The sequence below is a fragment of the Chelon labrosus genome (genome assembly GCF_963514085.1).
Source record: "Chelon labrosus genome assembly, chromosome: 2".
Classification (NCBI taxonomy): domain Eukaryota; kingdom Metazoa; phylum Chordata; class Actinopteri; order Mugiliformes; family Mugilidae; genus Chelon; species Chelon labrosus.
In genome coordinates, this window is record NC_140338.1 from 3,588,287 (window position 1) to 3,613,318 (window position 25,032).

General features: G+C 41.1%; 3 protein-coding genes across 3 annotated transcripts in view; all 3 read right to left on the reverse strand.

Moving 5' to 3' along the window:
• Nucleotides 1–8,279: 8,279 nt before the first annotated feature.
• Nucleotides 8,280–25,032, reverse strand: part of LOC311501147 (E3 ubiquitin-protein ligase TRIM21-like) — a 233,948-nt gene continuing 217,195 nt past the window's right edge. The window contains exon 2 of the mRNA XM_084562828.1: nt 8,280–10,049. Coding sequence (XP_084418954.1) covers nt 8,482–10,049 — 1,568 coding nt within the window. The 3' untranslated portion in view covers nt 8,280–8,481. The remainder of the gene's footprint in view (nt 10,050–25,032) is intronic.
• LOC311501301 (calcineurin subunit B type 1-like) lies at nt 14,373–19,399 on the reverse strand. Its single transcript, XM_084563026.1, has 6 exons — nt 19,271–19,399; nt 17,815–17,854; nt 16,658–16,834; nt 16,152–16,211; nt 14,814–14,998; nt 14,373–14,597 (listed from the first exon to the last, which is right to left on the reverse strand). The coding sequence occupies exons 1-6, from the start codon at nt 19,271–19,273 to the stop codon at nt 14,550–14,552; spliced, it is 513 nt and encodes a 170-aa protein (XP_084419152.1). The 5' UTR covers nt 19,274–19,399; the 3' UTR covers nt 14,373–14,549.
• cnrip1a (cannabinoid receptor interacting protein 1a) lies at nt 20,480–24,881 on the reverse strand. The gene is made up of 3 exons (XM_084563064.1): nt 24,633–24,881; nt 23,544–23,688; nt 20,480–21,670 (listed from the first exon to the last, which is right to left on the reverse strand). Exons 1-3 carry the CDS (start codon nt 24,809–24,811, stop codon nt 21,506–21,508), a joined length of 489 nt encoding a protein of 162 aa, XP_084419190.1. The 5' UTR covers nt 24,812–24,881; the 3' UTR covers nt 20,480–21,505.

Here is a 25,032-nt window from a genome sequence, read left to right on the forward strand (position 1 = left end):
AAAGAAATGCTTGAAATGATCAAAACTTTAATAAACCCCGAACGCAGGAGGACGAAGGCGTCATCTTTCAGACCGATTGGTGTTTCTTCCTCTTTGTGTTCATATAAAAACTGTAAAGCCGACAATATGCGCCACGCTTGCTTCTAAACAAAATGACATGAAAATCCAAAATCCAGAAAAAAAAAGAAACTCAACAGAAAGTTTATTTTAATTATCATTTTAAAGCCAATTCACTTCAAATTCAGCCCGTGACATGCGGTGACTTCCATCCGAGTTAGTTTTCTCTAAATGCAAACTAAGATGGCCGATGCATCGTCACTTTCTCCCAGTGTAGTGAAGTGAAGCTCAAATATGGCAGAAATGGGCACCACCATCTTGTACTGGGGCGTCATTTAACAAGCAGAGCGTTGGTCTTCAAATGTTTACTATGTTTTTATGATATATGGGACATTCTTGACATATAAAATCATTTTTTATTCTGAAAAACAACATATGTATAGGTCCCATAACCCGGAAGTAGAGGGGGCGGGACTTCGGCTCTAGAGAGCCGAAGTCCCGCCCCCTCTACTTCCGGGTTATGGGACCTATGTTTCGAAAAAATATGAACGGCAGTCTATGGCGAAAGATAAATTATTTTCTGGTCCCGATCGACTTGTGCCTTGGATTATACATATGTTGTTTTTCAGAATAAAAAATGATTTTACATGTCAAGAATGTCCCAGTTTGTCGCCAGATAGTTAAGTAAAACGCTATGGAAAATACGTAATTAAACGAACTACAAGTCCCGCATGCTGGCGCGTACAGAACCGACCAAAACTCCCTTCGTGTAACTACAGCTCTCGACATGACCCGATTTATAATGATTTTCACCTCGTTTGATGCTTCTGCCTTCGTCCTGGAAGAAGACGGTAAAGCTCAACAAGGAGACAGCCATAGTTCTCAGACGAGAGATGTAGTTCACTAAGCGATCTCATACAAAACCTAATGTTGTTCAGCTTATTTACGTCAAATAATTTATCTCTTGACGTGAAAAATTATCTTTTAAATTCACACACATCATATGTGAAATTCATGCCACAATTCGATCGGGACCAGAAAATAATTATGATCTCTCCATAGACTGCCGTTCATATTTTTTCGAAAGATAGGTCCCATAACCCGGAAGTAGGGGGGCGGGACTTCGCCTCTCTATAGTCTGAGAGGTCCCAAAGGAACCCAGGGGAACTTCTAAGCAGCTAAAGGCCTCTCTCTCATTGGCTCATGTTAATGTTGATGAATCCACTGAACAACCCATTGTAAAAATGATAACTAGCAATTGTTGATCTTATTAGAGTTTTCAAATTAAACTGACTCAGAAATAAGGTGTTGCAATAAGCAATCCATAAAATCTTGTCTGCCCAGCAATTTTTTCTCATTGTTGACTTAACTAGTATTTTTAAATCAGCACAACAAGGATTTGTAAGTCTTTGAGCAGGTTTTTGAGTTAAGTTGGGCCAACTCCGTCGATTGCTCATGTGCGCATGCCCATTACATGGACCAGTTTGAACCGGTCTTATCGATCGCAAACCGCCGCGGATTTTCATCATTGACTCTACTGAATTTGAAGACTGTTGGATATATTGGATATATACGGAGCTGATATCAACTTTACTCAAACAGGTAAGCTAAGTGTGTTTTTACTTTCATCACGTTAAATTAAGTTAGCGCAGTCTGGCTTTTCTACTGCTTGTCCGCTGTTTTTAAACTTTTTCGAAAGGCTAATCCGTCATCCAGACGCTTTCATGGCGTTATTGCATTTTTATTATCACAATAGGGTGACCAAACGTCCCCGATTTTCGGGGACAGTCCCCGTTTTGGATAACCTGTCCCCGGCTGTCCTCGAAAATGTTCCGATTTAGCGTTTTATGAATGAGGGGGGAAAAAAGTTGCGTGTAGACTAAGAACAACGGTTATTACGGTAGCCAGATAGGAAGCGCGAGTGAGCATGTTGCGCGCAGACTAGAACAACAGTTATTACGGTAGCCGGTCGCACTCCTCCGGACATCACGTGATGTTTTTTGTTGACACCGTGATGTTGGCAGGAAATCTCAGAGTCAGGCTTCGTGGGGCACAGACAGCTTTGGAGTTTGTCAGCTAAAAACAGTGTCATCATCACTGGAAGGGTAATGTCTCTTCGTCACGCTGTCATAACAGCAGAAAACTGCAGTAATAAAACCTCTCCTAAAAAAGTCTAATCTGGATGCTTCAGTATTAAGTAACTACAGGCCAATATCAAATCTTCCCTTTTTAGGAAAAATCATTGAAAAGATTGTTTTTCAGCAAACTCATGCTTTCATGACGCAGAACAATCTCTTTAATGCATTTCAGTCTGGATTTCGTCCACACCACAGCACTGAGACTGTACTTATCAAAGTTCTAAATGACATCTGAATAATGATGCTTCTATGACTTCAGTCTTGGTATTATTAGATCTTAGTGCTGCCTTTGATACAGTTGATCATGATATACTGCTTGACAGACTAGAGAAGTGGGTGGGATGAACTGGCACTGTACTACACTGGTTCAAATCATATCTACAAGATAGGGACTACTTTGTGTCAATTGGTGAACATGTGTCAGAACGAAAAAAGATTATGTGTGGGGTGCCGCAAGGTTCTATTCTTGGACCACTTCTCTTCAATATCTACATGCTGCCCCTTGCCCAGATTATGGAGGACCATAATAATTCTTATCATACGTATGCAGATGACACACAACTTTATATTTCGATGTCATCAGATGATTACGGTCCCTTACTTTCACTGAGCAAGTGCATTCATCAAATCAATGAGTGGATGTGCCAAAATTTTCTCCAGCTTAATGCAGATAAGACTGAAGTGATTGTCTTTGGCCCCAAAAGTGAAAGATCAAAGATCAGGGCTCACCTTAACTCCATGTCATTGACATCAACTGATAAAGCCAGATATCTTGGTGTAATTATTGACTCTGACTTGAATTTTAATGACCATCTAAAGCTCATTACCAGATCAGCGTATTACCACCTGAAAAACATAGCCAGAATTAAGGGATTTTTGTCCAAAGAAGACATGGAAAAACTTGTTCATGCATTTATTTTCAGTAGATTGGACTATTGTAATGGTGTCTTTACTGGTCTGAACAAAAAATCCATTAGACAACTACAGCTGATCCAGAACGCTGCTGCAAGAGTGCTAACAAACACTAGGAAAATGGATCATATCACACCAGTGCTCAGATCACTGCACTGGCTTCCTGTGAGCCAAAGGATAGAGTTTAAAATCTTACTGCTGGTCTACAAAGCACTAAATGGTCTGGCACCAAGATATATTGTTGACTTACTAATTCCATATGAAGCATCCAGACCCCTTAGGTCGTCAGGGACAGGTCTATTGTGTGTTCCCAAAATTAGAACCAAACAAGGTGAAGCAGCTTTCAGTTAGAGGTGTGCGATACCGCTAGATTTGGTATCGATCCGATACCAAGTAAATACTGGGCCAGTATCGCCGATACCGATACCGATATCGATACTTTTTAAAAATTAAGGTGGATGCATCATCAATCTAAATCTGAATTAATTCTCATGACATTTTAAGTGTTTTCGTGATTTGCCTTTTGGATTATTAATCAATTAAAGTTCAGTACAGAATTTGGTTTATAAGTAAATAGAAAATACTTTATCACAATAAAAGTTTTTGTTCAGAAACAACACAAAATGATCACTTGAGGACAAATAAAAACAAAGTATTTTTCAGGCATGTTCAGAAACTACAATAAAAACTTAATCTCTCCCTTCATTGAACTTCTTTTTGGATTTTCTTTTCTTAAATAAACAAAGTGTAGAAAATTATCACTCCACAACAAATATTATAAATAATGTAAGGACGTGTTTAGGAAGTACAATACAATACAAAAATAAGACAACATTTCTCCCCTTTAGTGCACTTTTTTTCGTCGTATCAGCATCCGTAGGGGCCAAGTGGGCGGGGATTTTAAAAATTTCTATATGCTTTTACAAGTTTGTTGTGTTACCACTGTATCTTACCACCTTTTTACAAATAGCACAACTTGCTATCGTTTCATTTTCGGCCCGAAAATGCTGGCCGAGCCTGGCTTGTAGCAGTGGGCGGTGTTCAGTCACCTGGTGCTGCGGAGTCACATGACGGTACAACAAACACACGCGAGGGGGAGGAGGAGCAAAACGAGCCTGATCTGCTCTGTGACAGCAGCGGCATCCAGACAAACAGAGTCAGGTCGCTTCTTTAATGAAACGAGAGAAACTGAAACTTAAGTATCGATCTCATTACATTGGTATCGATCAATCTCGATACCAACGTTGGTATCGATATTATCGATATTTGGATCGATCCGCCCACCTCTACTTTCAGTTATTCTGCTCCTCACCTGTGGAACACACTCCCTGCACACCTGAGGTCCGCACCAACTGGTCATTCATTTAAATCAGGCTTGAAAACATTGTTATTTGCTGCAGCTTTTTCTTAGACACATTTTATTATTTTATTGATTTTAAATCAGTCTTTTATGATTCTAATTACTGTAATTATTTTATTTAAAATAATTTGTTTTTATTTCCTTTTATTGTGTTTTCTATATTCAATGTTCTATGCTTTTAAATCTGCTTTTATATCTTCTGTAAAGCACTTTGAATTGCCTCGTGTACGAATTGTGCTATACAAATAAACTTGCCTTGCCTTGCCATACTGTAACTAGCTAATCGTCGAAAAGAAATCTGTTGGACTTCGTGTTAAAAACATGCCAAATACGTTTAAATATACTCTGAATTCTGTACCCAATATGATGCGTTATATATATATATATGTGGGGAAATAGAACTGTGTCGTGCTATGTTTACAGGTGAGACTTAAACGCATTAATTACGATTAATTAATTACAAAAAATACGCATTTCATTTTATGTTTACAAATTACAGAGGCTATTGTGAAAGTGCTTTTAGCAAAACTGACTTCATGCTATATGTGTCTCTTGTGTTTAAGGGGCGGAATCCATGCAGTGCAAATTCTGTAAATTGACATGTGCCAACCAAGAGACGATTTTAAAACATGTTGGCCTTCATCACGGACAGGGTGCACACTGGCCTTGCATCTACACAGACTGTGTATGTGTGTTTAAAGTGTTGTTACACTGCTGTTAAACCTTATGGGCCACAGAGACTGGTGATGTTTTTAAAAAGAGGCTCAAGACCCACCTTTACAATCAGGCTTTAACTGATTTCTTTTATTACCCTACCTTTTAATCAGATTCTTGATATGCTTTAACTACATGTCTTCATGTACAAGTTGAAAGCATTTTATCTATACTTTTCATTTTTACCCCATTTTAAAGTTTTAGTTTTCGGCCCTCAGATTTTAGCAGTTTTAGTTCTTAGCATTCTTCTCAGACTTTTTATCATTTCTTTTTTATTTATTTATTTTATTTTTACTTTAATAATGTTTTAACTACATGTCTTAATTTTACAAGCTGAAGGCATCTTATCTATATTGGTCATTTTTATTCTGTCTTACACTTTTAGTCCCTCAGTCTTTAGCTCCAGTGTCTCCTCATGGGGGGGGGGCTACCACACTGGGAGCTGCTCTGGTCTACTGACGGGGGTGCTGTCCTGTGGGGGGCTCTGGCCCTGGTGGCTGGGGGGCTCTGCACCTTGGTGTAGGGCCTCCTGTCTACCCGGGTCGGGGCTGTCTCTCTACGGCGGCGCTGCCTATAGTCGTGGGCTGGAGGCCCTCTCGATGCGGTCGGCCCCCAAAGGAGGCTTTCTCCTTGCTCCAGGTCTCAGTGCCAGCCATGTCTCTCTCTAACGTGTACAGTGAGTGTGAGCCTTTGTGTGTGTGTGTGTGTATGTGTTTCTACGTGTGGGGGGGATAGGGGGTGTGTGTATGTGTGTGTGGGTGGGTGTGTGTCTCTGTGTATCTCTGTGTTTTTACGGGGGTGGGAGGGTTGGGTTTTGTCCTTAGTGTTTTTAGCCTGTGTTTTGTCTTTGCTGATTTTAGCCTCTGTGAGGCACTTTGTATTGCTTTTAGTATGAAAAGTGCCATATGAATAAAATTTGATTTTGATTTGATTTGATTATGTAAAATAATAAAACGAAGGGGAACTACTGTTTTTTACAACCTGGACCTTGTTTGGGACCTGGAGCACAGAGACACAGTCTCTAAATAACACATTATCTGCTGCGAAACTCGTTCCCTGTTGAGTCTGGAGTTACCTGTTATCATCATCCAGGGTCTACAGACCTACAGACCCTGGATGATGAGAACAGGTAACTCTTAATAGCACTAGTGTATCATAATAAAACATTGGTGAAATTAATGAGTTATTTAGAGGCTGCGTCCCAGTACCCCGGACACTCCCGCTACATGGATATAGGCTGATCTAATTATCTCCAGAAGGAATACAAATGACACCAAAGTTATATGGGTGAGTAAACCATCGTATTTTATGACAGAAATAAGGTCCAGGTTGTAAAAAACTGTAGTTACCCTTTAATCTCCTTGGCCTCGGAAATTATTTGGCAGTTACCAAGAGGTGCATATCCAGTGTTGTCTACTGTTAAAATAAATTATTGTGTAAGTATAAATTCAATGTGCATATGCAAAAAATAGTCTAATGTATTGTTGTTTTTTATAAATGTTTAAGTTATTCCATCTGTTCACAAGTTGAATAAATATTTCAGATAACATTCAGCTGTAGTCTGTTTTTTTAATTATCAAGCTGTTGAGTATTTTTCAAATAAAATTACAGCAACATCAATTGTGCTTGATTTAAAAAGGTAAAATGTACAGAATATGTTTGGTAAATCTAGAAATATATGATGTCATTGAAGGAATAATTGTACATTTATTCAACAAGAATATCTATGTTTAAAAAAGGCTGAAATACATGACACTGAGGTGAAGAACTGTTGTAAAAATACATGGCACTCAAGCAAGAACTTATTTATTAGTCCCACAGTATTATCCTAATAAGGTGAACAAGAAGATCCAACTTGGCAGAACTTAAAAATCTTAGTTAAGTCAACAACAGCTGGCAAAAGTTGAGAAAACTCAAAAATCTCTTGCAGCATGTTGCCTTGATATTTTACGTTTTCTCAACTTTTTCTTTTTTACAGTGTGATGGACAAAGACACTGCTCTCCAAGAAGAACATTTCTAAACATCATGTGGACAAGACAGAAGACTATTGGGACAATGTTTAGTGGACAGATGAGACCAAAGTAGAATAGTTTGGTTTAAATGAGATGAAACAACACTGCATCATTCCAGCATCAGAACTGGCTGACCGCTGAGCCGCACATGAAGTTAGTTTTCTCCATCAAATTAAGCAGCTCTTCACTCACTTCAAACTAATACACCTGAGGAACACAGATAATTGATGGCCCGGGAGTCATTGACAGACCGGCCCACTTCATGCGCGGCGCAGTCAGCCAGCCGGCAACACAAGTTTCATGTACCTTGATGAAAAAAACTGCATTTGATGTTGTTTTGGTCGAGCAATTTGCCAGGCTGTTAGAACTGAATGACACTGACTGTCTATACCAGGGGGGGCAATTATTTTTCCCATAACTGTATCAGGCGAGATAATATTTTCTATCTATCAGAACTGACCAGCAGGTGTTTTGCGTGCATCAGGCAGGTACGTCAATTAGCTCCTCCCCCCAACTTTATTGACAAACTTGTCAGAGTCTCTTGGTTGCCTTGGCAACCGCTCCGCGTATCGGTACAGCAGCGCGGCGCTCTGTGTTAACGGAGATTCTGACACAAAGACGTAGTAACTCTACCAGTTAGCAGCGTTACTACTTCTTTGTAACCAGTTAGCAGACAACGGGCTAAATCTGTTAGCCTACTGTTCCACAGTAGCACACACGGCTAACAGAAAACTGACTATAAATGACAACACCACTGCAGTTAGTCTGTTAATATGCTAACATACAGACACACTGAAAGTTGCGATAGACTTTTTCCCCCCTTTATTTTTATGTTTCTCATGGCCCGGCCCACAGGCCAGTCCGTGGGCCAGTCCGCCCTTGTTAATGAGCCTAGAAGCATACGCACAGGAAGTGCTTAACCTAAGGTTTCTCGTGCTCACGAGATACTTTCGCGTGCGCACTGATGAAACTTTTACCCATGTCCCTTTCGGGGCTCCGTACAAATCCCTGTCAGTGGGTCTTTATATAATATTTATACTTTATATATTGAAATACGTCCCCATGGCAGACATGTTGGCCATTCCAGACATGCCCGTACTGGCTGCGGTTTTTGCTTGAGTCATCACAACATCCTGTTGCAGCCGTGTTGTTTTGGTGATAAAAGTCTTTTGAAAATGAACTTTTGGGACAAAACTTTATGTGGCCGAATATTCATTGCATCCCTAGAATAAAGTGTGAACATCAATAAGTTCATTCATTCATCTCAAAGCTTCATCATTAAATGGATCAGACAGTTTGATTGACAGGACAGATGATCAGAGGTGCAGAGTTTTTACCACCATCATTCAGACCAGGACAGAAGAATGGGTAAAGTTTGTCAGTGAAGGAGCAGCCGGTAAAGGAGTAGATAAGAGCTGCAGTATCTACATCATGAAAGGAGACCAGACCCTCCTCATAATCCACAAACACCCCCACCTTCTCAGGACGAGAACCAAGAGAGAGACGGACTGGAGGATCAACATTGGCTTTGTATTTATTTCCATTTCTCAACCATACAGTCCAGAAACCATTCTGAGCACTCGCTGTGATGATTCCCTTCCTGTTGATTGACTCTCTGGCCACTCCTAGATCCCAGTCAGTCTTTCCTTTAACCTGAACCTGAAAGTAAAATCTACCTGAAGAGAAACTCTTCTTTCCTAAAACACAAACACATGTAGAAAATCTCTCTGGGTTGTCTGGAAGATTCTTCCTCACATCACTATGATTCACTTGTTTTCCATCATCAGACAGGATGAGGTCAGGATGTGCTGTATCAGGATCAAGAGTCACATCCACTGCATACTGCTGGAGCCTCTTCAGCTCAGCCTCAAGCAGCTTCTTCATGTCTTTACTGAGTGTCTCCTCCAGCTGAGTCACAGCTCTCACCACAGTCCACTCATATGATGGTGGACGGACGCTGACCTCTGTCCAGTCCTTGGTGGGTGGAGCAGCTTTCAGGGAGGAGAAGCTTTGGAGGAGGTGGAGGTGGTCTTCAGAGCGTGAGAGCTGCTTTATCTCAGAGCTCCTCTTCATCAGCTCAGAGACTTCCTGTTCCAGATCTTTGATGAAACCTTCAGCCTGTTTCTCTGTTGTTTTCTGTTTGTCTTCGATCTCCTTTATGAGCTGGTTCAGGCCTCTCTCAACAGACTCCTTCAGAGCAGTGAAGACCTGAACACCTTCTGCTTTCTCTCTGTCTGCAGCATCTTTACTCATCTTCACTGACTCTTTCATCTCCTCAATCTTCAGTCGTCTCTTCTGGATCATCTGCTGAATTTCATCCTCTGTCTTCCCCAGCTCTGACTTCTTTCCTTCATATTCTTCTTTCAGAGGAACAAACTCATGTGTCTTGTGGTCTAAAACAGAGCAGAGCATGCAGATACATGTCTGGTCGGTCTTACAGAACACCTCCAGAGGTTTATCGTGCTTCCTACACATCCTGTCTTCCAGGTTGTCCACAGGGTGGATCAGCTGATGTCTTTTCAGGCGTGACACTGTCAGATGAGGCTCCAGGTGAGAGTCACAGTAGGAGAGCAGACACACCAGGCAGGACTTCAGGGCCTTCAGTTTGGTTCCAGTGCAGACGTCACAGGAAACTTCTCCTGGTTTGGCAGCTTGTTGCTCTGAGCTGCTGCTGCTGGCTTTCTGTTGAGATTCATGTCTGAACTGAGCAACCATCTCAGAGAACAAAGTGTTGATGTCTAGTTCAGGTCTTGTCTCAAACACCTTATTACACATTGGACACTTGCACAGGTTAGAAGTATCCCAGTGTTGAGTGATGCAGTGTTTGCAGAAGTTGTGTCCACATGATGTAGTGACTGGATCAGTGAACACATCCAGACAGATGGAGCACAGAAACTGATCTTCAGATCTCAGACATCTGGCAGCAGACATGTCTACACACTGACAACAAGAGAGAAAGACAGAAAAAACACAGATTAAGTAGAGATTTACTGATTATTGATGAGTTATTGAACTTCTATCAGACTTCAGACATAATACATTTAAAATACACTGAGATCTTTACTTATTTTAACTCCAGCAGCTCATAAAAAGAGGTCAATAGGTCTGTTTTACAACCATCTGCAGCTCCACCTGAGTCTAAAGTTCATCAAACTCTCCTGATGGTTGTCGTTTTACTGACCTCAGGTGCAGACAGAGAGGAACTACATCAGATTTCATGTATTATTTAATAGTCAGCATTTGTTGATCACTCTTTGTAAAAACAACATTCAAACTTGGTTCCTCCTTCACCAGAGAGTGGGCAGAGGAGTTTGAGTGAGCTAGAAAGTGAATGAAAAGGGGGAGTTGTGTTCGTGGGAACTAGATTGAAGCAGATTTTATATTTTGTTCTAAAGCACTAATTTCTGGACTGAAGCTCTAAGTTTTGATGCTGGTTGTTGAAACACAGTAAATATTATCAGCTGTACTCACCAGTATTTGAGTCAGATGTTGAGAAAGTACAGATTAACTCAGTTGAGTTTTCTTCAGACAGAAACACAGAGATTCGTCTGGACTGCAGCTCTGCTGTCGCTCTGACAAATTTTCAGTTTCATTTCAGGAAAGTGACGTTGAATCTGGTCTGTACAGTTTAGTTCCTCCTCTGACTGAAGCTCTGTTTGTAACGGTTTATTTCCTGCTTCAAGTTCAGACGTGATCAGTTTTATTGTCCGTCATGAGTCACAGAAATCCGTCTTTGACAGGATCATAAAAACATTTAAAAGACAACATTATGAAACAGCCAAAAATAAATAAATAAATACATAAAATCAGACAGTCTTCAACAAAAATAGACACATGCTGACAGCAGCATGTGTCTATTTCTGTTTGTTCAGGGTGGTTAGAGCAGAGTTCAGGAACCTGAATTAATGTTTGAGGACAAAACAAATGTAGACCGAGATTTGTAGATGTCATCATTGCCTCTAGAGATTTTAACTGCATGAATTTACTCTGGTCTCATAACAAATCAGAAATATTTTTGTACGTCTCAAACAACGTTGTGCTTGCGTTGTGTTTTTCTTATTGAAAATCTGCGAAAATGGCTCGGACAACTCACGCAGCATGTGAAGCTATTTGTGTTGTTCACTGATTAAAATCGACATTGCCACCACTTTTTAAAACCCGATGTTTGTGCTCTAGATTGTTTAGACCATGGACATTTAACATTATTTTAAGAGAGTTTTTTTTTATGACTTGCATTTTTTTATTTAATAATATACAAATCAGTAGCATCACCAACAGTACAGAATGCCTTTTAGTCCAACCCCGAACATTTTCTCCCACCCACCCACCCACAACAAGGAGGGGTCATCTAACGATTCAGTGCAGTGGCCATGTAGAACTCAAACATGTATAACTCATAGCTGTAATCACAGAGACAAAATAATCATGTCATACAAAGTAATTAATAATAATAATAAAAATCCCGAGCAGTAGTCAAGAAGTAATAATCCCATAATCATCACGTCTCTATCCTATAACTAACACTTCTTGAGCAGCCTGTTATTTCCTACCTTGGAACAACTAAAGTGTCAAGGTACATGCCCCACTTCAGAAAGTACTTTTCCGTTCTGTCCTGCATCCTATATGACATCCTTTCATATGCAGCTACTTTGCCTAATTCAGTCACCCAGTCCTGGAAAGGAGGTTCTCCATGTTTCTTCCAATTCCTAAGAATAATCTGTCGTCCAATCATGATAACGGTTTGTGTCCAGGATTTCAGTGGTGGAGGAAAGGAGGACAGTACTTTACAGTCTCCTGATATATATAGCTTAGGGCAAAGTACATAATGTCTTTTCTACTCAAATATATACTTGTCTGTAGAATGACAGGTCTCAACAGCTTATGTTTAGTATTCATGTATATAAATTGCACAGGATGCTGCTATTTGTTGCTCAATCCAATATCTGCGTTATTACACCTATTTAAAGACAGGCTGATACAAAACGCATGATCTTGAGATTTCAGGAGACTTTGCTCAATTCTGGGAAACGGTACCACCAGGTCAGCTCCTTACTCCTGCTTCTTAATGCTAAGCTACGCTAGGCTAGGCTAACCTCGCCCTGACTCCAGTCTCAAACCTTGAACCACTCATTAAACATAATTTGCAGTAAACTCATCAACTAACCCAGATCTGATTAGTTTAACGAGCAGATTCTTTCTGAACGTCACGTCATTAAATCATCTATTTTATTTAATTTTTATCTGTGACGTCTCGTGCTAGCTAAGATTAAATAATTCGTTAAAACTGGTGAAATTAGGAGCTAAAAACTTTACACATCAGACAATTAGCTACAGATGAACATTTGTAATCATTTAGGACAAGGTTGAAAGGTTGAAATGATCGTCGTCACCTAGCATTAGCATTAGCATTAGCTCATATGAGTCTCTGAACAAGAGAACTGTTCACTTTGTATTGTTATTCCTTAATGTTAATGAAAATAATCATTTTGTCACGTTTACTGATTGGAAACTTGACGTTTTATTTATTGATTAACTCAGTCATCATCCAAAAAACAAAACAAACAAAAAAAAAACAGGATATTATAGTGTTTTATACATCAAATGGCAAAATAAATAAAATCATGTATTTGTGTACAATCAGTTTAAACCAGGAAAGAAAAAGAGACATGTCTGTTAAACATGAAGCCAGTTAGCTTAGCTTAGCTTAGCGATAAAGACCAAAGGAGATCCACCAACCAGCTCTTGTCATTCTAATTATGTCTTGTGTATTGAATTAATGGGTTTAATTAAACGACACAGAAATCGCTAATGTTCATGATTATGTCTCATTTATTTTTAAATTGGCCGACAGTCTGATATAAATATGTGTAAATGTCACATATAAACAGGAAGTCGACTGAAGGAACAGTAATCGTTTAATTATATTTCCATTTGTTTTAGATTTTTACAGTTTTTACCGATGTTCTGATTTTAAGACGACTTCTGTAAAAATACGTGCAAACAGACGAGAGGAAATGAATCCGTTTCTCTTTTTTTTTTTTCATTTTTTTCACCAAACCATTTATTTCAACATGCTAAAGAAATGCTTGAAATGATCAAAACTTTAATAAACCCCGAACGCAGGAGGACGAAGGCGTCATCTTTCAGACCGAATGGTGTTTCTTCCTCTTTGTGTTCATATAAAAACTGTAAAGCCGACAATATGCGCCACGCTTGCTTCTAAACAAAATGACATGAAAATCCAGAAAAAAAAAAAAAAAACTCAACACAAAGTTTATTTTAATTATCATTTTAAAGCCAATTCACTTTAAATTCAGCCCGTGACATGCGGTGACTTCCATCCCAGTTAGTTTTCTCTAAATGCAAACTAAGATGGCCGATGCATCCTCACTTCCTCCCAGTGTAGTGAAGTGAAGCTCAAATATGGCAGAAACGGGAACCACCATCTTGTACTGGGGCGTCATTTAACAAGCAGAGCGTGGGTCTTCAAATGTTTACTATGTTCGTATGAACGCCGCCCTCTAGTGGTCGTTGTCTTTCACAAGATGGTGGAGGTGGGCGGTGAGTTAATATATTAGAGCTTTAATATTTCTCAGGAAAATGCTGATATACCGTTGACATTATGACTTCAACTTTAAGATACCCAGTCATTAGCATTCTAACTGTTAGCCCCGGGGGCTTCTACATGCCCACAGGCTAGCTAGCTAATATTAGGTATATTGTTCCTGGCCAGGGAGGCGGGGCTTCTGCTCACAAATGACATCACAAGATGGCGGCGCCCTTCTCTGGCATATTTTGGCTTCAGTTCTGCGCTTCTTCTTACAATAGTAGGACAAACACTGACAGTGAATGAAGGGCTGCACCTGCTTTTAGTTTTTTGTCGATAAAATGAAATGAGTAAAAAAGTCTTACTTGAAAATGAGTGAAATAAAGTTACAATGTATTTTACTATTCGAGTGTTTTGGGAAAAATATTTTGGCATAAGAAGGAAGTTAAATTTCATGGATGTATTTCTTTATTTCTGTTAGAATTATGGTGTAATACTTAAAATGACAGACTGAGAGGCTTTAACTCGTTCAGCTGTCCGTAAACTCTTGTTGGCACTTCATGCTGTTTGATCAAAAATCTGGAGTTTACTGTTTGGTGAGATGACACGAAAATAAATAGAATATAAAACCCATGCCCCCCCACCCTCCCCAATAAAATCAGTAAAAACACTTCAGCTTCCATCCAAACTGAAGCCGTTATCTCCAGTCGACTTTATAAAGTGCGACGCCGAGCTCCCGACCAATCAGGAGACTGGATCTTCACACAGATCTCCAGTAAACGGACGAGGAAACTTAGATGAGCAGCTCTCAGACGTCCACCACCATCTTTTTGTGGATGTCCAATCCGCCGACGACCTGGAGAGGACGAGAGGAAGTGAACAGGAAGTGAGAGCTGAAGGTCGCTCAGAGAGATTTAAAATATATTATACGTGAAATATGTATCCATGGAAATATGTAGTTCTTTTTCCTGTCTATAGGGGGCAGTGCAGTTTATCAACACAGGAGGAGGTGGAGACCAAAAACCAGAGCTAATCTGACGGCGATCATGTGACAACAGCTGTGACTGCTCACCGCACAGAACTCCTCGAAGGAAATCCTGCCGTCACCGTCTTTGTCGGCGTTGACGATGGTTTTGTCAACGATCTGCTGCAGCTGGGTGTCCTTCAGGTTACTGCCCACCATCATCTTCAGGACCTGGAAGAGCTCCCCGTTGGAAATGAAGCCGTCTTTGTCCATGTCGTAGATCCGGAAGGCGACTGAGGTCAAGGAGGAAATAAACGGGAGGTTTGAATAGGTCAGAGTTTAGCTCTGTCTAGAGGCAAAGAGTAAGTGACCAATAAGATGGATCGGGTGACCAATCACATGTAGAATCAGAGGTATGGAATAGTCCATTGTTCAGACTTTAAATACAGCGCTGCTTAAGAGCATTTCTGTATAAACACGACTAAAAACATCAGCCAAAGAGAACCCAATCAGACTAAAACAGAAATATTATACTTTTGTATCTGTGAGGTGAACCTACAGGATTACAAGTTCATTGAAAGTATTTCCATCAATGTAATGAGACTCAGGTGTGGTTCAGTTCCTGGTTTAGTTTAAATAAATCAGGGATTTGTCTCAGTCTGATCTTCACAACACTTGTTTGTGGACAAAGGAGCTTTCTGAGGAGCTCAGAGAAAGAGTTGTTGTTGCTCATCAGGCTGGAAAAGGTTCCAGAACCATCTATAAAGAGTTTGGAACCCACAAATAATCCACAGTCAGACAGATTGAAGACGACTGTTCCCCTCCACAGGAGTGGTCCACCTACAAAGATCACTCCATAATAGTCTGAGAGGTCCCAAAGGAACCCAGGGGAACTTCTAAGCAGCTAAAGGCCTCTCTCACATTGGCTGATGTTAATGTTGATGAATCCACTGAACAACCATGGTGTGATGGACAAAGACACTGCTCTATAAAAAGAACATTTCTGCCCGTCTGCAGTTTGATCAACATCATGTGGACAAGCCAAGACTATTGGGACAATGTTTAGTGGACAGATGACACCAAAGTAGAATAGTTTGGTTTAAATGAGATGAAACAACACTGCATCATTCCAGCATCAGAACCTCATCCCTCCATCAAACATGGGGGTGCTAATGTCCTGGTTTGGGCCTGTTCTGCTGCATCTGGACCAGGACGGCTTGTCCTCATTGATGGACCAATGAATTCTGAATTCTACCAGTGAACTCTAAAAGAAAATGTCATGACATCTGTCCATGAGCTGAATGTGAAGAGAAACTGGGTCATGCAGCGAGACAACGAGAATCAAGAGTCCAGGTTAAAATGTGACAGAAGTGGTTCATCAGTGATTGTGCTGCCCTCTGGTGGACGTAGAGTTTTACATCGTTTATCAGATTGTTGGACACTTACAGCGTAACTTCTGCTGTTTGTCGCCTTTGACGCTGAACTGAGAGACTCCTTCAATGAACTCTGAAAACAGATTAAAACACAACCATCAGTCAAAAGTGAATGATTCATTATTTTCATGAGAATTATATCTGATTCAGTTGAAAACAAAGTTGCAGCTAAACTGTTCTACCAGAACCAGAGTTTGGTAACGTTTGGATTTTATTGTGATCCAGAGAAAAAAAAATTGGGATGTTGTCTTTACTTTTCTTTACTTTTTCACACAGTCTGTTCCAGATGAACTTCCTCCTTATTAATAAATCTGGAAGTTCAATCTAGTTCAGATCAGGCCATCAGTCAGATCAGACTGGCACCTCCAGGTTTATTAAGGAGGAAGTTCCTCTGGTTTCTAGTTGTTAACCCTTCCAGTCTCCTGTAGTCTGATGCTGCCCCCTCCATGCTTCCATGCTGTTTTACAGTTGGTTTCAGTGTATGTTTGCGTTGGAGCCTCTGGTGGACGTTTGATTTACCTTTGAAGTCGACCTCTCCGTTGCCATCGGTGTCGAATATGTCAATAACTCGCTGCACGAGTGGATTCTGTTGGAGCTCCGGTAAAGACATGAACTCCTCCACACTCAGAGAGCCGGAGTTATCTAGGTCGAGTTTCTTAAATCTCTTTCCCAGCCTCTTAATCTCATCGGCATCAACTGAGAGGAAACACAGAGAGAGAGAGAGTGAGAGTTATTTACAGCTGAAACAAGTTTGAACTTCAGGAGTTCCACCGTTAACATTCAGACCAGTCGCCAACGTCTTCAGAAACCTTTCCGAGCAAATCATATCTCCAGACTCACCGGGTTTCTTCCTCGCACTTGTCATGGCTGCACCGGTAGTGGTGAACGTCCTGGTGCTGTAAGCGCTAACACTGGGTCATGTGACCCCTCCTTCAACACTAATCACTCTGCTGACGACCATGAATGGAGATTATCTGCCCTCACACACTGTAAATACTAAGAGCTAGGAGTGTTAAATTATAACATAATTATATAACGATAAAAATGATAAGGAAGCAAGACAGAAAATATGCCAGTGTGGCACACTTTGGGTACTTTAGTTTTATCCAAATGTCCAAATGTAAGGTTGGCCTGGTTCTATTTTTACTAAAACCTTAGTAGAATATGAGTTATTTGTGGTATTTCTTTCAACTCCTGGTCCAGTTCTAGTCAAGGGGTTGCTGGATGAGTTCAGTGATTCTCTGTTCATGATATGATTGCTATCAGGGTGTTTTTTTTACTATCTAATCTAAATATTTTAGTTTATCACTAATTAATCAGACATAGTCACAACCTACGCTGGGAATCCATTCTCTGAAGTCTGACATGACACATCCAATAGTTATGGAGTGTCTGTGAACGGCTATCAGTAGGGAACAAAATGGACGACCACAAAGCAGTTGAAGTGTTTGAAAGGTATAGGTCTGAAACGATAATGCTGACAACAGAAGTACGTGGATTTGCATGGAATACGTTAAAGCGCCGCAATGTTAACACTCGACTCCAGTCGCGACTCCCACTGCCAGGCATGAGCTAAGAAAAAAGCCTGAACCTAATATCTTGAGAAGTGTTTTAATTCTTTAAACAGAATCAAAACCAAAATCAAATCAACGTTTAGTAAAACATAAAATACTTACAGGTTGAGCACATTTCCAGAGGAAAACTGGCTTCGTTTCCCTGAAAAAGAAGGAAGACTGACAATGAACCGGTAGGAAACACGACACATTCATCAACAATCAGACTATTAATTTTTCACCACGACACAACCAAACTGTGTAGGTCTAACTGATTTACCTTCCTTAAGGTTTAAAAATCAGATGCAGCATAAAAGTCTACAAGTTTATTGGCTACAGAACGTTTGACCACCATAGGCTGTTCCCAATGTTAATACAAAGAAATAATTAAAGCTTAGTGACCAATAAATATTACATTTTTTCATTTAAAGTCTCTGGTCGTTCATGTCTTTGCAGTTTGTCTTTCGTGGATGTTCAGAACATAAAGATATAGCTAGCATATGGATGGATCTCGCTCTTTCTCATTTTAAAAAGAAAAAAATGGCGTCACCGCCGGCGTCGCTCCATCCGGGTCCGCTGGTGGATTTGGAGTGTCAAGTCACATAAAAGGATTTATGTAGATTTCAAGTCTGTTCATCAAATACAGGATGTAGCTAGCCTAGCTTAGCACAAAAACTGAAGTCAGGGGTAAACTGTTAGCCTACACAATCCAAAATGGAGACACTGTGGTAATGCTATTTTTTTTCCCCCCAAAATGGTAATTTTTATTAATTTTCATCACGTTTCATGTTCAGATATATCGCCCACATCTTTTTATTTTTGGTTTCACTCCAGTGAGAGTAAGTGGGGGGGGGGGGGGGGGGGCGTCGGCCATCTTTATATACAGTCTAGCTCCGCCCCTTCAGTGGCAGCTGCTGTTTACGGATCCATGCATTTAAATTAAAACGTCTCAGGCAGGAAAACCCAATCAGTATTTTAATTTTACGGCAATAAACGTCTTCCAGTCAACTTCCGGTTAACGTTTTCAAAATAAATCTGATATTTACTTAATCATAATCAAGAGAGTCCAACCAGTGCTACATGTATGAGTTTCCCTAAAACCAGTCCTCAGCGCAGATCAATACTCCTATAATTACAATCAACTGATATGATTATTAAAATTTAATAGTAAAAACAATCACAAGTTCCGGTCTAATTTTAATGAGTTTACCTCACGACAAACCTGAAGCTTTTATTGTGAAGGTCCTGTTTGTACATTTCCGTCTTTACGCACCTGACGCACATCAAGCTAGCCTGTTAGCAAAATCCCAGTTTTTCTCTATAACAGTTAGCATTGTGGCTACATTCTGACCAAAACAAAACAGTTACGTATTTTTTATAAATGGACGCGTGACGGTTAAAAGACGCACAAATAACACGACAACCGAGTCACGCGACCGTGAATTAGCCATCGTCACGCCCCTTTTAAACTCAGCGCTGCGCCGTTAGCAGCTAGCCGCGGAGCTAACAGTGCGGCAGAAGGTGTAAATACAAAATAAGGTTTGATTTTAAAAAAACAACAACGGCGCGATTTTCTTACCATTTTGCCGCAGCGATGTGTTCGGCTGATTGCAGAAGAATTTCAATCGATGTCTCAAACTGGTTTATGGCTTTTATCGAAGGCTCACCGCTCCTGCGGCAGACGGAGCGGTAGAGAGAGCACAGAGGGAATAGGGAGAGAGGGAGCGCGGCGGAGCGGGCGGTGCGTAACGAAGATCGTCTATGTCGACGAAGAAGAAGAGGGGTCACTTTGTTTCATTAAGAGAAGGAAAACAACAAGGATCTAAAAAAAAAAGTTATTTTATCTTCAAGGAGATTTTTGCATTCAGAATCACTTTTAATTTTAATGTTTGAGACACTGGAATTAATCCGTCTGTTTTAATTCATGCATTTGTATTTTGAAGAATCTCGTAGCTGTGTTACAACAATGAAGAGACTGGTTCCGTTTACTGGTTTATTCACAAACACACAATGTACCGCTCAAGTTTAAATAACAAAACAGCGAGGTTTAGGCATCCAGACATCGTAACAAAAACGCAGACTGATACATTGAATTTGGCAAAATGAATCCAGCCATGCACTTCAAGAGAAAACAGGAAATTAAAGACAAAGCGGAGCACTTCCAGCCTGCGATACAAAGCACTGAGTCTGAATAACAACACATAAAGGAACCGTCCTCTTTTCAGCAGAGAGACAGACGTGTTTGAAGGCCCCAACACATGATCTGCTTCCTCCAGAAGCTCCAGGAGGAAGTCCTCCAGCTTTTCCTCCACATTTACTTCATATTTTTTAAAATAAATAACATAAAACGTGACACAAACAAAAACAAACATACTGTCTGTGCCTCACAGACCTCCACAAACATGATAAATAAACAAAATAAAACACTTCAGGTGTCTTCCATCCTGGTCTTCAGCTTGACAACGTCATGCTAGCTGGTTATGTTTGGAACATTTCAATAAAAAACATTTTTCTCCAAAGTCGGACGAGAAGATTTATGTGAATTTCAAGTTGGTTCGTAAAATACAGGATGTGTTTAGCCTAGCTAAGAACAGAGACTGAAATCCAAGGGAAGCTGTTAGCCTAGCTAAAACGTAGCTAAATCACAAAGCGTTGAATCTGTAGTCAGTTGGAGCAGAACTGTAGCTGTTAGCATAGTAGCACGACTTTCTGAGTGCTAATAAATGCTAATTTTAGCAGTGATTCTCTGGTCATCCATCTCTTTGTAGAGGACAGTTAGTCTCCAGTGGATGTCTCAGGCTCTGGTTGCCAAGGTAACCATATAAACATGTCCAGTGTGTGGGCGGAGCTAGCTCATCTGAGTTCACTCCCAAGCACTCTTTACTGAATTTGGCGGTAGTGTTTTAACCTTAACGAGCTCATATTAGCCTAAAGCTAACATTAGCCTAAACCAGCAAACTTTAGCTTAAGTAATGTTAGCCTTAACTAGCTAACATGAGCCTAAACTAGCCAGTTTAGCCTAAACTAGCCAAATATTAGCCAAAAGTATCTAAAATTAGCCTTAACAACCAGATAACGTCAACATAAACCAGCTAATGTTGCTAAAACTCCAACTAGTATCCATTTCTACGTAGCTGACAACTGCTATGGTAACCATCTCAGGTTGCCGTGGTAACCCTCATATAAATATGTCTAGTGTGTGGAGGCGGAGCTAGCTCTTCTCGCTCCCAGCCGCTATCATCATGGTGGATCTGGTGGTAGGAACCAAAATGGTGGACGGTGTTTCTTTCAGGTAAACTCTGTGTTTGAGTCACGTCTAGAATCACCTGGATCAGTCCATTGGTCCAGATTAGTTCAACATAATTTATTTATTTTTGTATTTTGGTCTTAGCTAAGTTAAACACATCCTGACTTGAAATGTGCACCGTCCTTCTCATCTGACGTTCCTTCCTTTAAAGCTTCACTCTGCAACTTTTCTCATCTTCCAGCTCCTTTAACGTGACTGAAATCAGTTTGATCACTAAAATACAGCAAAATACAGATATATGAGTTTCCCTCTTCTGTCCTTTGGTTTCAAACTCTTTGAGCCGACGGGTGAATTCACGTTTCTGTGTAGGATTTCTGAATGTTGAGCTTTTTCAAACGTTGCAGAGTGCACCTTTAAAGCAAAGCCCCCGTAAAGACCAGCATAGCAAACAGCTTCTCTCTGTCCGGTGTTGATAAAACGGTACAAACAGCAGACCCTCGCTGACTCAACGCCTTCAGGAAACGGCCGTCGCTGATGTTTAAGGGAAATCGACCGTCATCCTCGGACTCAGTTGAACGCCTCCTTGTTGATCCACATCAGGGTCCGCGTCTCGTTGGGTTTGCATTCGTACTCGATGTTGCTGAATTTGTTGCCGAACTGGCAGTGCTCCCTCTTGTAGTAGTTGTAGTACTTGGCCTGCCAGACCGTCTCAAACGTTCCTGCCTTGTTAAACTGCACAGAGAGAGAGAGAGGGAAACAATCTGTAACTTCAACCTTAGCCTTTAAAATCCTAGTATATGAAGAAACAAGGCTGCATCACACACTTAAAGGGGAACTACTGTTTTTTTTTACAACCTGGACCTTATTTCTGGCATAAAATACGATCGTTTACTCACCCATATAACTTTGGTGTCATTTGGAGTTGTTCGAACGATATTTACATCAGCGTATATCCATATAGTGGGAGTGAATGGGGCACCGAAACGCAGTCTCTAAATAACACATTATCTGCCGTGAAACTCGTTCATTTCACCAATATTTTGTTATGATACTTTGGAGTTACTTGTTGTCTATTCGTGGACGTGCAGTGGTTTGTTGTTCTTTGACCAGCTGTTCCTCTCTCTACCGCCACATCCTCCTTTCAACAAGCTCCTCATCTGTATACTCTGGCTCTAAACGGTAAGGACGTCCATCACAAAGTCGTCGTCCACAACCTCAGAATTGGAAAAATATTCAGCCATGTTGCAAAAAAACTAGCAGTAGCAACTTACAGGTAAACAAGCCGACCTTCGTGGGTGTGTGCGGCGCTCAGAGATGACATCATCCAGGTCAGAGATTAATAGGTCAATCTACAGACCCCGGATGATGATAACAGGTAACTCTGGACTCAACGGGGAATAGCACTAGTGTATCATAACAAAATATTGGTGAAATGAACGAGTTTCGTGGCAGATAATGCGTTATTTAGAGGCTGCGTTTCGGTGCCCCATTCACTCCCACTATATGGATATACGCGGATGTAAATATCATCTGAATAATTCCAAATGACACAAAAGTTATATGGGTGAGTAAACGATCGTATTTTATGCCAGAAATAAGGTCCAGGTTGTACAAAACAGTAGTTCCACTTTAAGGCTCATTTAAGGGACTAGACGCCGTAACGTACGTACGTAGCCTACGCCGGTGCGATCCATTTACACCTGTGCTCTCGTCAGTCTGGCTCACTCTTTTGTTTGAACTTCCTGCTTCACTTTCAACAATGGCGACTCAAAGACAAGTCATAGAAATGTTTGCATCGTCGAACCTCCCCCTTTCCTCAACGTGTTCCCTCTTTATTGATCAAAAACAATCAATTTGAAAATTGTGGAGATGGAGAAGCAGATATACTAAAGCGGAAACACGCTACTACCAAGCGGACCAATCACAGCTCTTGTTGTCTGCGTCACAGTGATGCGTAGTTACACTTTTGGGGAGGTGCACGTCAGGCTACGCCGTCAAATTGACGCAGAAGTATAAACCGCCTGCTAAGGAGAGTCTTCACAGATAATCTGCTCTCCAGTCTCAAACCCGCACACACTACAAGATCTGATTCAGATCATCATGACAGATCAGATCCACAATGAGTCTGAGTGGTTTCGGAAAGAAGATTAGAAGATTAGCAGATAATCTGAGCAAGTCTGGACCTGATTTCTCCTCCAATTCTCAGGAGGCGCCTGAAACTCCTGACCCCAGACTTTATGGGACAGTTTCCCAAGTCACAGCTGCTTACAAGCAGGTATGACTGTAGAAACCAGGAAGTGATCAAAGCAGCAGTAGCGCTTTGGAAAGCAAGCAGAGTCTGAAGTGTGGTAAATAATCTACCCTGCAGAGGGCAGTAAAACACCCTGTAGTATCTAAACTGACAAAATGCCCAAATATTCAGAAGAAGAAAGTGGAAACCAGTAGAACACATAGTGAGTCCTGGGTCACATTAGAGACCACCTACTCAACAGGGCCGATCTGTGGAAGGTTCTGCACTAAAACTGACGCCCAGGTGTCAATAAGGTAAACAGAGACACGTCGGTACAAAGACGCCGTCAGGTCTTCTCTCCGGTCGTTGTCTCACCTCTATGCTGACTTGAACTGGCTGCCTGTCTCCGCTCTTGGTGTGCGGGACGCCCTCGGTGTTATACTGGCCGTGGTAAACCACCGACTCCTCGTCCCTGGACTGCTGCTCCAGAGGAAAGACGATGCCTCCGATGTTCATGTTGCTGCAAGGAAGAGGAAGAGGAAGAGGAAGAGGAAGTGGGATAATCCATGAACTAGAAGCTGGAAGAAAGAGGATAAGGTCGACTGGTTGGACCTCTGATCACGGCTTGTTGAATCGGCCGCAGACGGAATCAAACGCTCTATGCTAGCTAGCTCTGCCTAGCTACCTAGCCTCCTAGCTAACAGTAGCGCTTCCTGGCTTTTATCTTTATTAATCATCATTCAGATGCTGATATCAGGGAGCGATTCATCTATTTGATCAACTCTTTGTGACGAGTTAAGTCTCGTTAAGGTTTCTTTAAACCACTCAGTGAGATGTTGTTTCAGAAACTCTTCAAAAACTAAATTAATTTAGTTTAATTTTAATTTATGTTGGCGCCCTGAGATAGACTGGAGACCTGTCCAAGGTGGACCCCGCCCTTCGCCCAATGACAGCTGGGACAGGCTCCAGAGGACAAACGGGTACAGAAGAAGAAGAAGAAGAAGAAGATCTTACGTTGGCGTTTAACTTTGATCAGTGGTTTCTAATTTTTATTTTTTTCTTTTATATATTGGGTTAGCTTTAAACTGCAGCAGTGGCAATGTGCTGAGTTTTCAAAATAAAAGTGATTTATTCCTCAGGGAGTGAAAGGAAAAATAAAGAGGACGTGGTGAGTGAAGCAGAGCATGAGGATTAATAACAACCAGCTAACTGAATGCTGCTAGGCTCAGATATATAACATTATTAGCAGTGGTTAGCTTAGCATAGCTTATCTATCTGTCTTATCAGAACTGAACATGATTTATTCAGACTGGGATCTGATGCTGCGGCCTGCAGGAGGAAGGCCTCCTCCTCCTCATCCTCCTCATCCTCCTCCTCTTCCTCATTCATTTTTCATCCCACATCACTCTATTGCACATGCGCACTGCCACCGCCACCCTATCTCTGAGCACCGGCTCTTCTTACGTGGCCTCGACGGTCCCAGGCTTCAGCGCCACCTCGATCTTGTACTTGGAGCCCGTGAGCAGCTTGATGGTCCGGTTCTGGCCGAACCGGTTCCCGTCCACCTTGAAGAACACGGGCCCGTCGTTGGGCTGGATCCGCAGCGCGATGGCGATGTTGATGATGGCGGGGACGTCGTCCATTGTCCCGGGAATGTGTCCGCTTTGTCGGGTCAGGTGTCGGTCCTGGAGGAGGGGGAAGGATGCGCGGATGCTGCGGAGGGACCAGAGTCGAGCTGGCTGGCTTCCGGTGAAGGGTTTCAAAATAAAAGACCGACCAAAGCGTGACAAAATAAACGAATAAAAACCTGAATATTTTATTTTATTTTATTTTATTTTATTATTATTATTTTTTTTATTTTTTT